The 13,389-nt window shown below is 40.8% G+C and overlaps 1 protein-coding gene across 43 annotated transcripts in view; it reads right to left on the bottom strand.

The window, feature by feature from the left end:
* Positions 1 to 244: 244 nt before the first annotated feature.
* RIMS1 (regulating synaptic membrane exocytosis 1) overlaps positions 245 to 13,389 on the bottom strand; it is a 507,401-nt gene continuing 494,256 nt past the window's right edge. For all 43 annotated transcript variants that reach the window (XM_073336446.1, XM_073336400.1, XM_073336430.1 and 40 more), the window contains 4 exons: positions 10,333 to 10,445; positions 5,719 to 5,820; positions 3,538 to 3,677; positions 245 to 3,172 (listed from right to left, as the gene is read on the bottom strand). In XM_073336446.1, the coding sequence (XP_073192547.1) occupies positions 2,954 to 3,172; positions 3,538 to 3,677; positions 5,719 to 5,820; positions 10,333 to 10,445 (574 nt within the window). In that variant the 3' untranslated portion in view covers positions 245 to 2,953. The remainder of the gene's footprint in view (positions 3,173 to 3,537; positions 3,678 to 5,718; positions 5,821 to 10,332; positions 10,446 to 13,389) is intronic.

The following is a 13,389-nucleotide window of genomic DNA, read 5'->3' as shown; positions in this document are numbered from 1 at the left end:
GGGATCAGGAATACTAAACAATTTTGTTTAATTTATTCCTGAGGATGGGTAAGAAAAAGATCCGAGTTTTTGGATGCAATATCCAAAGCCATGGAAGTCATGAAACATTCATTCACCTAACTTGAGAAGGTTTTACGGTATCATAATGTCCTCTGTATTTCACAGCTCATTCTCCCCCCACAGAAGTAGAAACATAAAATTCTTTTTTGTGAATAGTTATCATTTTAATAATTCATTTTGCTGAAGCTTAGTTATGTATTCATTTAAACAAGGCAATAAATGTATGTGTTCAAAGTGATGCAATAGTCTTTAGGCTATTTCTAAATTATGCTAAACGATATCTGGAGTATAAGGAGAACTAAAATCAAACGCAGTACACCATCTTTGCTTCTCTAATAACAACATTTAGTTCCAAATTCTGCTCTCAGCTACACTGGCATAAATAGTTATCCATAATACATTTATTGGTGTCAACAACAATGGTACTATTCTGGATTTAAATGACTGCAAGAGAGCCGAATTTGCCCTTTGTACCTAAATAACATTTTTTACACCAAATACAGACCTGGGACCAACATCTGTGCAACTCCACTGGACCAAGATCCAACCTAGTATAAGCAGATGTAACCTCACTGAAATCAAATGAGTTGCATCTGCTTACACCAAGTCTCAGTTTGGTCCAATGTCTTCAATATGATTGCATGAATATAAATGAGAGCACAATTTGGCCCCCTCCTTTGTGGAAGGGAATGCAACATCATTGAAATCACATGACTTGCACCCACTTACCCCAGGTCTAGACTTGACGCTACCGTAAGCACGTGCTTCTACATCCGTTAAAAGGACTACTTGTTTGCTCACTTCTATGACACATCTCATTCAATTCGGTAGCGAGAGGAGTCGCATCTGAACCTTAGAACATACCGAACACAACGACTATTCTGGACATGAAAAGGAAATTTTATTAAACATGTTTACATAACATGAGTTGGGAGTTCATTTAAAAGCACAGGGGAGTGTTAAGACAAGTGGTCAAAATAGAAAGATACTACCGAATTATAATTAGTTGATTTTTGGTCACTAAGACAGAGCAGAATCTCATAGTAGTGCACCAGTGCTTCAGTTCTTCCTGCTCAGCAGGTCGAGCAGTAATCAATCTGTGCCCTAGGGAACCCTAGGGCAGAATAGTTCTGGCATGTTAAATAATAATAAATAGTTCACCTGGTGCAGGCAGTATGTCTATGATTTCAAACCTAGTGTGCACAGAGTTTCTACATGTGTTACAGCCCCACAGGAGGAATCTACACCAAAATATTTATTAGAAGGAATTTGGTCCATACTACATCACGTTTTCCATAGGGTAAAAAATAAAGTCCATCTATAGACATTTAGCACCAGACTAACAGACCTTGCCTGGCTAAAACCTGCAAAATGTCTATAAGAAAAATGGATGGCTTAGATTTCTTGGTTACTTCAGTATAGTAATTACGAGCAAACTGTACAAGTACATGCAACATACAAGCTGGCCTATGTGGAACTAACATACATTATTAAATAACCTTTTTGCTTCTTTTTACAAAACGTGCATGCAGCTTTGAACAGTTCCAAGTCATGCTGCCCTATTTGTGTGATCACAAAATTGAATGGCCTGTAAAAGGAGGGAAAACATATCATTGAACCAGCAGAGTCTGCAGTTTTTAGCACATTTACAGTAAATCACATGGAATTTCAAGGCCAAGAATAACTCAAATGAATAAAATGCAGATTGAAATTTGATTTTTTTTTTTACCAAAAAAGTAAGGTATCTTGCGTTAAAAAATCAAGCTTTGTGCTTGCATCAATCTCAAAGAAATGTAAACTAAAATTTGATAAAAACATTAGTAAGTGCAGAATATTTCAACTGGAATTTCCAGTGAAATACTGAACAACTCATACCATGCTCTATCCAGGGCAGACGTGTGTCTAAAGTGACACATATCAGAGAAGCCTGGGTACAGCTGAAAGTGTCATATGCTCAACCCCATTCCTGGTCAACATTTTGGGAAGTCAAATATACATTTATACACATGAACGTAAATATTTCCTCTCTGAGTCTAGGAAGAAAACTGCATTGCCAGTAATATTTTCAGTGTCAAAATGAAGACTAAAGCTGCTTTTATCAGTCCCCAGCATTAGCTGCAGATAGATTTCTTCAAAACTCTTCCATGCAAAACATCATAAAACATAGAAAACATTATATATAATGCAAACATATTTGCTTTTTACAAAGAAAAACTAGCACTGTGACTTAGTTGTTGTTGTTAATGAAATAATCTTGATTGGTCATTTGTTCTGGGTTGTCACCTGATAGACCTGGAAGAACCAGAACTAAGAAACAATGAGAACCTTAGTGGCATCATGTATGGTAATTCTGGCTGCTGAACACTTGAAGGGATACTTACAGAGATATACTTCAGCCCTTTTTTGTTTAGTTTAGAAAACGAAAGGAAGGGTCTCTGTTAGCATTGTGAGGACTTTTACAAAACTGGCAGAATCACACAGCAAAAAACTAGTGGAAGTAACAAGTACAGAAAAACTGCTGAAACACCAGGAAGTTAACACTGCTTGTGGGCTCTGTCAAAATGTGAAAAAATACAACACTTAACAGAGTGAGAGCTTCCAGTTTTGTTTTGTTTTTTTTCATTTTATTCTAATCTAAAGGTCGCGCTCTTTTTAAAAATTGTAATAAGCATCAGTGACTGTCGCTAGTAGACTGACTTACTGTATTTGATATACTATTTTGTTCTGTTAATTTAAGCCATCTTTTAACAAATAATTCAGACATATTTTTGGATAACTACTACAGGCAAAAACAGAAGTGATTGTCTCTCTCCAACAATGCTTTTGATCATATAAGAATCTGATTCTGATTGTTATCCTGGGTGGTAACATTTTTATTAGATAGCATAGTTCACTATGATCTAATGCAGGGAGGCCCAGTTGAACTTTCCAGAGATGACTGGGAAGCCCTGCGGGTCAGGGGAGTCAAGGTTGGATCCACTAGTGATGAGGGTGGAAATAATTTATACCATCCTATTACTACACTGGACAGATCAAGTTCCTCCAGAAGGATCTGTGCAACACCCATGAAGCATTTGTGATCCATTCGGCCATAGTCTCCCCAAACTATCACCTGTAAGGACATAAAATACAGATTTAACACTGTCCAAAGAATATACACTTATATGTTCATTCATGCAGCAACTCCCTACCTGCATGAGTACGGTGAGTATTTTTTCAAAGGAGAAGAGAAGGGGCCTGATGGTAGGATAGGGTTAGGGCCATAGAAAGCAATAGAGAAAAACTTCTAATAAATAATAAAGCTACATAGGTACATTTTGGGAGTCTCATGACGTTACAAACCACTCAGATATATTAACTGATATTTCTGAAATTAAGTGTTTATGTGGGTTGGGACTACTCACAATCTTACAGTTAAGTGAACAGTCAAGTGCTTTACCAAATCAGGGCCTAAACCAAGATTAAGTAATTACTGACCTGAAGGACTTTACCCTGTGGACTTTCATCAAAAACCAGTGTCTGTTGGTACAAAGGATCAAGTGTTTTCCGTGCAATTCTTGTCTTTTTCTTGGCTACACAGGCTCCATTTTCCAACAGGTACACTTTGACATAGGGAGCTGCAAAAATCCAACACCACCAATTTTATGTTTGGACTTAAGCATTTCACAGTATTGCACCATTGGGGTGGAGGACAAGAACAATGAATGGAAACTAACTAGAAAGAAAAGTGAACGTAACCACTTTCATTGGCCAAACTGAGTTGAATTTTCAACAGTAAGCAAACAAATTAGATGATGAAAAGTCAATTAAATATTTACTAGTTTTTAATTAAAAGTATTATCAGAGAGACAAAGTGAGAGAGGTAATATTTTGTATTCGGCCAATTTATGTTGGTGAGAGAGACAAGCTTGGTCCAATAAAAGATATTACTTCACACACCTTTTCTCTTTAATATCCTGGGACCAACATGGCTACAACAACACTGCATAAGTTATTATTAGTAACGCATGTCTTACATTTATCTGGTAAAGTATGATTTTTTTAACTGATGTGTTCCATGAACTGGATATTATTAATAAGAATATGTTGTCACTGATAGACAGTTTGATTGTTCCATGTGTTAGGAGTTCAAAGCCATTTCAAAATATGCCATTCCCAATGCCATTTCAATGAACTGGGTGTTTAAAAATGGAACACAGTCATTCCTGAAAACATTCATATAAAAAGGCAGTTGTTCCTCGTTTACTTCGTGTCTCAAATAGTTTTAAAGTAACATCTCAGCAAAATGTTAATCTGAAACCTATATTCTAATTATTATGATAAACAGTGTTTGTCCTGGAAAACAAAAATGTTTTCCAGCAAAAATGCCTTAAAATAAGGAGATTTTTATTATAACAATAATTTCATTTATTCTCGGTAAGCTCACATGTTTGAGCTCACAGGCACTAGTACCGCTTGCTGACTTATTCAAACACTGCCATATCACTGAAGATCACAGTACTCAGTTTCCACCACTTTGCTTGCTTGCTATTCCCTTTCAACTACTCTTTCTCTTTTGTAGATGAAAATAAACAAATGCATAAATAATAATGTAAGGGACTCCATATGCATCACCAGGTCCATGGTGAAATGTAACTAGATTTTGATTATTTTAATAATTTTGATGGATAATATCGGTTTATTTTTAAGCCCTTTTCCCAATTTATATCAATGTAAATGTTCACAGTTGTGAAAAATGATGTGTTTTAAGCATTTTTTCCCAATTGTTATCAATGTAAAGTTTCACAGTTGCAGAAAATTATGGGGGCAGGAATCAGACGATAATTACCTAATTACAATAGACATTGAGATTCAAAAAGTTAAAGCTTTAAACCATTACAATACAAATTGTCAGTATCACATGTAATAATATACAAAATAAATATCCTGAAAGCAAAGTCTAATAAGTTACAAGCAACATTTTTCTTACTTTGCCTATCTGTAAATTGTGATTATTACTGATGGATTTTTTGTTGGTTTGTGTGTCTACCGTGAAATCGACATTTATCAACATTTACCAATAAAAATCTAATCTGAACACCCCTTGCAGACATTCCTTCTAGCAAGGATTTTTCAGCCTCAGAAATGTTGATTTTGCTCTTGTGAGGGGAGCACTCCTTGAAATTAAATGGTGCGCAGAGGGAGGAATTGAATGTGGGCACAGTAGGTGCCCTAAGCCCTGGTCTGCACTAGTGGGGGATCAATCTAAGTTACGCAACTTCAGCTATGTGAATAATGTAGCTGAAGTCGGCATACTTAGATCGACTTACCATGGTGTCTTCACCGCAGTGAGTCGACTGCTGCCGCTCCCCTGTCGACTCCACCTGCGCCCCTCGTGGCGGTGGAGTACAGGAGTCGACAGGAGAGCGCTCGGGAGTCGATTTATCGCATCTAGATTAGACGCGATAAATCGATCCCTGCTGGATCGATCGCTGCTTGCCGATCCAGCGGGTAGTGTAGACATACCCTTAAACACATCTCTATTGAAAAAGAAAATGAATACATGTAAATGTAGTGACTGCTACAAAGAGCTGAGAAGGTCTCTTTCGAGATCTCTGGTCCACGCTTTACTGCATATTTTGTATTCTCCTGTCCTCCATCATTTGCAGTTTTCCTCACCTGGGGTAGATTTGGACCCAGGTTTTTGCGTGAGGCCTCGGGCTCTAATGACTTCTACTTCTAACTGGCCTTTTTTATCCACCATTCCAATCTGAATATCACCTGAAAGGAAAGGAGAAGAAAAAGCTTATTCCATTATCTGGGTCAGCTCAGTGCAGACCTCACCACAGTCAATTGTCTTCACTCAGGCAATTATTTTGATTATCATTATTATTATTGTACTGTGGTAGCATCTGGAGTCTCCAGTCAGGGATTTGTATCCCATTGATGGTCTCTTCCTCAAAGAGTCTTTGATCCAAGTATAAGAGGAGAGACACCAGGTGGATACACAAAGAGATGGAAGGAGCACAAGGTAAGTGTTCACCTCTTCTTGTCAACTGTTGAGAATAGCCCACTCCCACCTTAATTGAATTGGCCTCGTTAGCACTGACCCCCCACTTGGTAAGGCAACTGCTGTCTTTTCATGTGCTATGATATATATTCTGCTTACTGTATTTTTCACTCCATACATCTGAGGAAGTGGGTTTTAGCCTATGAAAGCTTATGCCCAGATAAATTTGTTAGTCTCTAAGGTGCTACAAGGACTCCTCGTTGTTTTTACTAGGTAAGTGTGTGGCTGCAAACCTTGCAGGTCTGTCCTTTAGAAAGAAGAAAGCCAGAAAAGTAGACTGCAGTCTGTCTAGCCAACAACTAACTTCTCTGAGGTTCACAATTTTTTTTTTACGAAAGTTTTTTAATGAGGGCAAGAGGGTGACAGTTCCCTTCCTGAACAGCACCTTGAACAAACTGCCAGAATATTAAGAGAACAAGATTTCCAAGCTGCTTCCTCAGTTCTGAATGTTCAGGCAAATGACAACTCTGGCTATAGCTGCAGAAAAGAACATTTGCCGTTTTGGGGTCCAAGTTCTGCTCTGACTTGGAAAGAAAGACTGTAAATGAAAAAAAGACACTTAAGTGCAGATCCACAAAAGAACTTAGGTGCCTAACTTCCACGTTACGTGCCTAAGTCCAAATATTTAGGTGCCACTGAAATCATCTAACCCCCTGCTAAGCTGCTGCCTAGTCCTCGAGTTGCCTAAAATCCTTCAGTGTCTGCATTTTCACAAGTCCCTTAGTGCCTAAATTTCTGCCATCAGACATGTGCACATCAGTCTAGGTGCCAAGTGCCTGATACCTAAGTTAAAAGTGGGATCCTCAAATGGGGCTCAGACGAGGTGCTGTGGGGCTTAATATGCTAGGCATTCTCAGAGCATGCCTAACTACACATAAAATGGTCTAGAGGGAGGAGGAGTTGCGTGCCCTATCCACTGGAGAGTGAGACACACTGATGCTGGTCTCTCTCAGTCTCTCTGGTTGAGGCCATTATACAGTATATAAATATGTAAATATGCATTGAGCCAGATACAAAGTGAGGATGACACTCTTGAGCAATTGTTAGGGCGCTCCTCTGAGAGTGGGAAACCTACGTTCAAATCCCTTCTCCTCAGGCAAAGGGTTAATTGATCCAGGGTCTGCCACATCCTAGGTGAGTGCCCTCACCACCACTAGAAGGGTGGCTCTTGCTGCAGTTAGGCAATGTACCACTGCTGTTCTTGCAAGAAGTGGCTGAGGCACCTGACTCCAGGAGAGGGTTTCCAGGTGTGGATCCCAAATAGAGTTAGGTGCCTAACTCCCTGAGAGGGGTGGAGATTAGGACACACCCCTCTTCTTTGCATCTGCCATTGGCTAGCTTAGGTGACTCCCTGCCTAGCGTGATGGGTTTTGATGATCCCATTCTGAGTCACCTATTTGTAACCACTCAGTGCAGAGGGAGACAAGGCACCTAATCCAAGGTTTATGGATTCTATTGGGCAGCTAGGCACCTACAAGTTAGACTTTGTGACACTGAGTGTTGCAATACCTAAGTCCCTTTGTGTGTTTGGGCCTTAGTAATTATGGGTCTGATTTTCAAACCATGAGAAGTTCAGGGCTGCATAAAAAAAAGTCGTCAAGACTGATCATGCCAATGGGTAGATAGTCACCTAACTGGCTGTCTGGGTGCTCAAATACCTCATTGGACATGCCCAGTTGTGGTAACTGTGGAAGCAAATGGAATTCCCACCTGTGCAGGACCCTGACCTTATGATGTCTGACATGTAGGTCCATGTTTCTAAGCAAAGAATAGTGAATAAACCTGAGCTACAAAATTTGCTGTATTCTTAATGGTAACAGCATTGTTGTTCAAATGTAACTGAAAAGGAGACCTTAGCACACTTCTTCCACTATCAGAATATTATAGCACAGTGCTTCGGACTACTCTAGTATTCGTGATATGACAAGCCAAGCAGGGATGGTTTGTTATCTATCAAAAATTTGCTTCAACAAACACAGCTCTATACTGGGCTACAAATAGTTTAGAGGAAAATTCCATAAACCATGCTCTTGGGCTACCTTTCAATGCTGTAAGCCTGTATATTCAAATCCAGTTTATGCTACTGGCAGTCGGCAGGGGGTGCCACAACACAGACATTTTCAAACTAGCAGAGACAACTATCCACTAGATATAAGCCCTTGAAGAGAAAGTGTTAGGCAGAAAGATTGAGTGAATTTTGTAGCCCAATGCCTTCCCTCAGCCTATAGAAATAAAGGCCCCAATAGATGGAAATAAATTGTTATCACTCAGGAGCCCTGTTGGAAGAGGTCTAGGGAGGAAAACAACTTTTAAGCAAAAAGTGAGGCGAATGTAAACTAGCACCTGGATTCACTACTGGAATCACCCTGATTTTAAAATGGACAACAGAAGAACCCAGATGCTTCTTATTTCCTGTAAGAAGGAAATCTGATATATTTTAACAGGCCTTATAACATTGTACAGGCTTCATGCTCAATAAGCTTATAGCCTGGTAACTCCTATTGCAAAAAATAATTAATTTTGGATTTATACAGCAGCTCAAGACTTCTCCTTCTTTTGTACAGCTCATGAGCTGCAAAAAAGAGACGATCCCCTCCCATTTTTCCTCCTGGTTCCCTACTTCTCCTCAGTAGTAGTTGAGTAGCCTCCTGAACCTGAGTTCCTGCAGTGCTTAAGACTGCTCAGCCAAAGCACTTGCTATCTGTGATTTTTCACATGCATAGCGTGATTAGGCTAGTAGAGATGTCAAGGGTTATTTCTTCTTCATCCTCAATGCACAGCCCCACAAAATATGTCACCGAATCACTCAAATGCAGACTGAAGGGATTTTGCCCCTGCTCCTGTCTTTACACACTGCTGTGGTGGTGTACGTGTACCGTAAACAGCCTGCAAGGGCCTGGGGAAGAATTTCTTCCCTGCAGGCAGAGCATAAAGCCATCATAAATGGCCCTGTGCAGGCTCCCCATAAGTGTCCATGCAGGGAGTGTGGAGTGGATGTGTCAGGGGCGAGCCTGTAGCGCTTGGTACTCCAGGGGATTCTCAGATGCTTCGGATTACTGAGAAAACCATAGTTAGCCTTTGAGAGGCTGCTGGAAATTAGATTTTAAATTTTAATCTGTTCCAACAGCAACAATCTAATGACATCATTTGTAAACTGGTTGTCAGCCTTGTTGCAAATATGCAGTAGAGTTTCAAATTTTTGAATATCTTTCAATATCTTGAATATCTAATATCTAATATCTTTCAATTAGCTAAATCTGGGTCAGATTCCATTATTGGCTCCATAATCAGTGGCAACCATGTGCAAAAGCTAACTAGCAATTTGCCAGGAGCCAAGGACCATAATTATTCTGCATAGAAAGGAACAGATTGCAGCCACCATCTTTGATACGGAAGTGAGCTCTGTGGACATTACAGGTCCCAGCATGAAATAATCTATCTTTGTCTGATTTTGGATGAAACAGAGCATCAGTTGTGTTTATGGACAGCGGAGCTGGTGCTAGGCATAAGCAGACTAAACAATTGCTTAGGGCCCCAAGCAGCTCAAGGGGGCCCCTATTTGCTGTTTATTATGTGTTATGTGGGAGGTCTAGGCCCGCTGACAGCAATTCCGGGCCCCAGAGCCAAGGCTGTTCCCAGGGGGTGCAGGGCCTGGGGCAGAAGTGACGAATCCGTTACTTCCAGGACCAACTGGTCACTTCTGGGACTGACTGTGCTGGCCAATCGTGCCAGCCCGCAGGGCCCCCCAAAGCGCGGGGCCCGGAGTGGTCACCCTGATTCGCTGTACCCTAGGGATGGCTCTGCCCAGGGCAAAAGAGTTAGTGGGACCCTAGAATGGTCCGCCTGAGATTTGGGTGAGCTGCCAGCTGTGCTGCTGGGCGTGGTCTTCTGGCACAGCCAGGGCTTCCACATGCCCGCCCAGCTGCCTTTGCTGCTGCCGGCACCACCCCGTGCGCACCTAGGAGCCCTTTTAAATCACCCAGGCCCCTGGGCAATTGCCCCCTTTGCCCCCCACTCACACTGTTGGCAGGCCTCCAAAATATTCCTGCTTAGGCCCGCCAATGGGCTAGCATTGCCTCTGACACAGCACCTTTGTGTTAAAGATGAGGAAGGCCATTTGGCAGAACTCTTTGGTAGCCCATGTGCTAAATTCTGGCCACCTGAACTCCACTTTGGTCAATGGGATAGCATTTGTCTTATACATGAGAACAAATTATTCTTACCCATAGCAGGGGTTGCTAGTGTCTGTCGACCTACTAATTGTGCAGGTCCAAGTCCATCAAGGAAATCACTAAATTGACTGTCAGCACCCAGCCGCACTCCAGGGAATATTAGGCTACAGAAATACAAAACATGAGTACGTGTAAATCCAACATTAATTTATAGTTGCTCATAATAATTAACATGGAAATGCTTCTCATGCACAATACACAGCCTCAGGGAATGTAACTGCAAACTGTAGTGCAAAACCAGAACCCCAAAATAGGTACACTGAAACCATCTCACAGGGAAGTAGCTTTGTTCACCCAAACAACTTGCCATCTTTGCGTTTTACTACAGCAATAAAGAGCCTGACCAACATTCCCGATGACCCTGACTGTGACAGCAGGACCTTGCTCCACAGGTGCAATTAAAAGGGTATAGGCAGCAATGTCTGTGGGCTTGTGGACAGCCATGTACAGTGGGGGATAGTTGTAGCAAGACCATCTCTTCACTGGGATGTAGCTGTGTTAAGACCAATAGCCTTTTCACCCCAATTCCATGGAAAAGTGGCTATTTCTCTACCCCACCCCTACTCAGCTAGAACTGAAGTGTGGCAAAGGTCATAATCCCCAGGGCACCGAATGTAGTTCACATTTGAACTGGGTGAATAATGGATTTTGATTTGTTGGCAATTTCAAAAAGTAAAAAAATTGTTTCAGGTCAGCCCAAAATGAAAAATTTCAGTGAATTAAAAAGTTTTTTTTTAAAAAAGTTCATTTGTTTCATTTCATGTTTCATTTTGACCTTTTTGAAACTATTAAAATTAAAATGAAAAGGAAATTTTTTAAATGAAAAGTTGTTTCATGCTGAAATTGAAACATTTTGTTTAGTAAATGATGAAACTAAATGTTTCAATTTTTTGGATTTTTTTTAAACAAACAATTCAGCAACATCAACATGAATTTGTAAAAGGTTTCAGTGTTGTGGAATCGGCATTTTTGCTGAAAGAAGTTTTGGATGAAAAATTTCACCCAGTTGTAGTTCATTTATGTATTAAGTGCTGCATTTCAAGGGGATTAGTACAATGGAGACATTTTTAAATGGAGTGAAGTGTCAAATGATCATGAAATATTCTGCATCTAACATCCTGTCACCTGTTGATGTTAACAATTTTCTACCGGATTCCAGTTATTTAAAAATTAAAGTATTACAATTAACAAACAAAAAAAGCAAACTAAAGAACGCTAATCAAGTTGGGCCATTTCCAGCAAAAATCCAGGTTTTCTCACCCTCCGCCCCCCCCCCCCCCAAACTCACTCTCCTGCTGGTAATTTGTGTGTGTGGTTTTTGGAAGGGGGGATGATGAGAAAACCTGGTTTGTGCTGGAAATGGCCCACCTTGATTATCATACACATTGTAAAGAGAGTGGTCACTTTGGATGGGCTATTACCAGGCGGAGAGTGAGTTTGTGTGGGGGGGGCGGAGGGTGAGAAAACCTGGATTTGTGCTGGAAATGGCCCAACTTGATTATCATACACATTGTAAGGAGAGTGATCACTTTAGATAAGCTATTACCAGCAGGAGAGTGGGGTGGGAGGAGGTATTGTTTCATGATCTCTGTGTATATAATGTCTTCTGCAGTTTCCACAGTATGCATCCGATGAAGTGAGCTGTAGCTCACGAAAGCTTATGCTCAAATAAATTGGTTAGTCTCTAAGGTGCCACAAGTACTCCTTTTCTTTTTGCGAATACAGACTAACACGGCTGTTACTCTGAAACACTTTTTATATTTACATGTAATCATTTGATACTTAATTTTCCAGTAATATTTTTCATTTACTGTTTTTCCTCTATAGATATTAGAGATGGGCCAGATTTGAAAAAATTGGGTCCAGATCCGAATCTTCTTGTATTTTGAGAGGATTTGTTCTAGTTCAGATTCATCTTACAGAGTTGGGCTTAGCCAAGAAATTCAGAATTTCTCTGATCTCTTTGTGGGCAAACTTGGTTTTCTTTCAGTTTGGGCCAAGCTGCAATCCTCCTGGTCCTCTTCTCTCTGGTGACCACAACATGCCCATCCTTGTCTATCTCCAGCCTTGTAGAATGTTGCCAAGACCTCTTGCCTACGGTGATTTTGAACTGCCAGGCCTCTTCTCCGATGTCCTCTCTCTCCAACTCCTTGCTGGCCAGCTCCAGTCTTCCTTGAACCTGGGGTACTGACATTTCCCGAACCTGGTTGTACAGCTTTTCTTATTCGCTGTAATGTTTCTACTTGCCCTTCCAATCCAAGAATCTTTTCCTTCAGTACAGCCCCCAGCTTGCACTTCATGCACAGGAAATCCCTTCTGTCTTCAGGCAGGAAAGAAAACATGGCATAGCTGTTGCAGGTCACCTCCACTGTTCCATCACTGGGCATCATGGAATCGCACATGAGGCTGAACCTGCAAGCCTCTTACACTCCCTTTCCAAATACCTTCAGAAACGCTCCTGTTAGCTTCCTTGGTTCTCAGCTCTCGAGTTTGCCTAGCAAATTACTTTTATATCACGTTTCCCTGCTTAGCTTAGCTCAGTTCAGCTCTACAAGAGAGTGATTAACCACTTATAGGCTACAAAGAGTCAGACCCATCTGGCCCTTACCAAGGTACCAACAAACAGACTTGTCTTAGCTGCATATCAGGGGCCAAAGGCCCATCTACACAGCCCATACACAGAACAAATAAATAGTCACATAAACAGTATATAGATGAACCAAATGCACCACTCACCAAGTCTTGTTACAGCAAAGTCTATAACTACGCCCTCCAAAACTCTCCTGCTAGCTGCCTCTGTTTGTGACTCTCAAGTTTGCCTACCAAATGTCTCAGGGTGAAAGTTTCTGTGGTTGTTTCCATTGGTCTAAGCCAGCTATTGGCTCAATAATCATTCTTTAAAAAGATACATTTTAAATATACAGTTGTCATCCAGGGACCTCTTGGTGCCAACTGGCAGAGGACACAGGGGGTGCATATGGCTTACAGGGATCACATGGATCAGATATATTCATAATAGTTCACAATGGGTGGCATATAAGGTCTCTA

Source organism: Lepidochelys kempii, chromosome 3 (genome assembly GCF_965140265.1).
Source record: "Lepidochelys kempii isolate rLepKem1 chromosome 3, rLepKem1.hap2, whole genome shotgun sequence".
Taxonomy (NCBI): domain Eukaryota; kingdom Metazoa; phylum Chordata; order Testudines; family Cheloniidae; genus Lepidochelys; species Lepidochelys kempii.
Note: the sequence above shows the minus strand (reverse complement) of the source record. Positions and strands in the feature narration are given on the sequence as shown.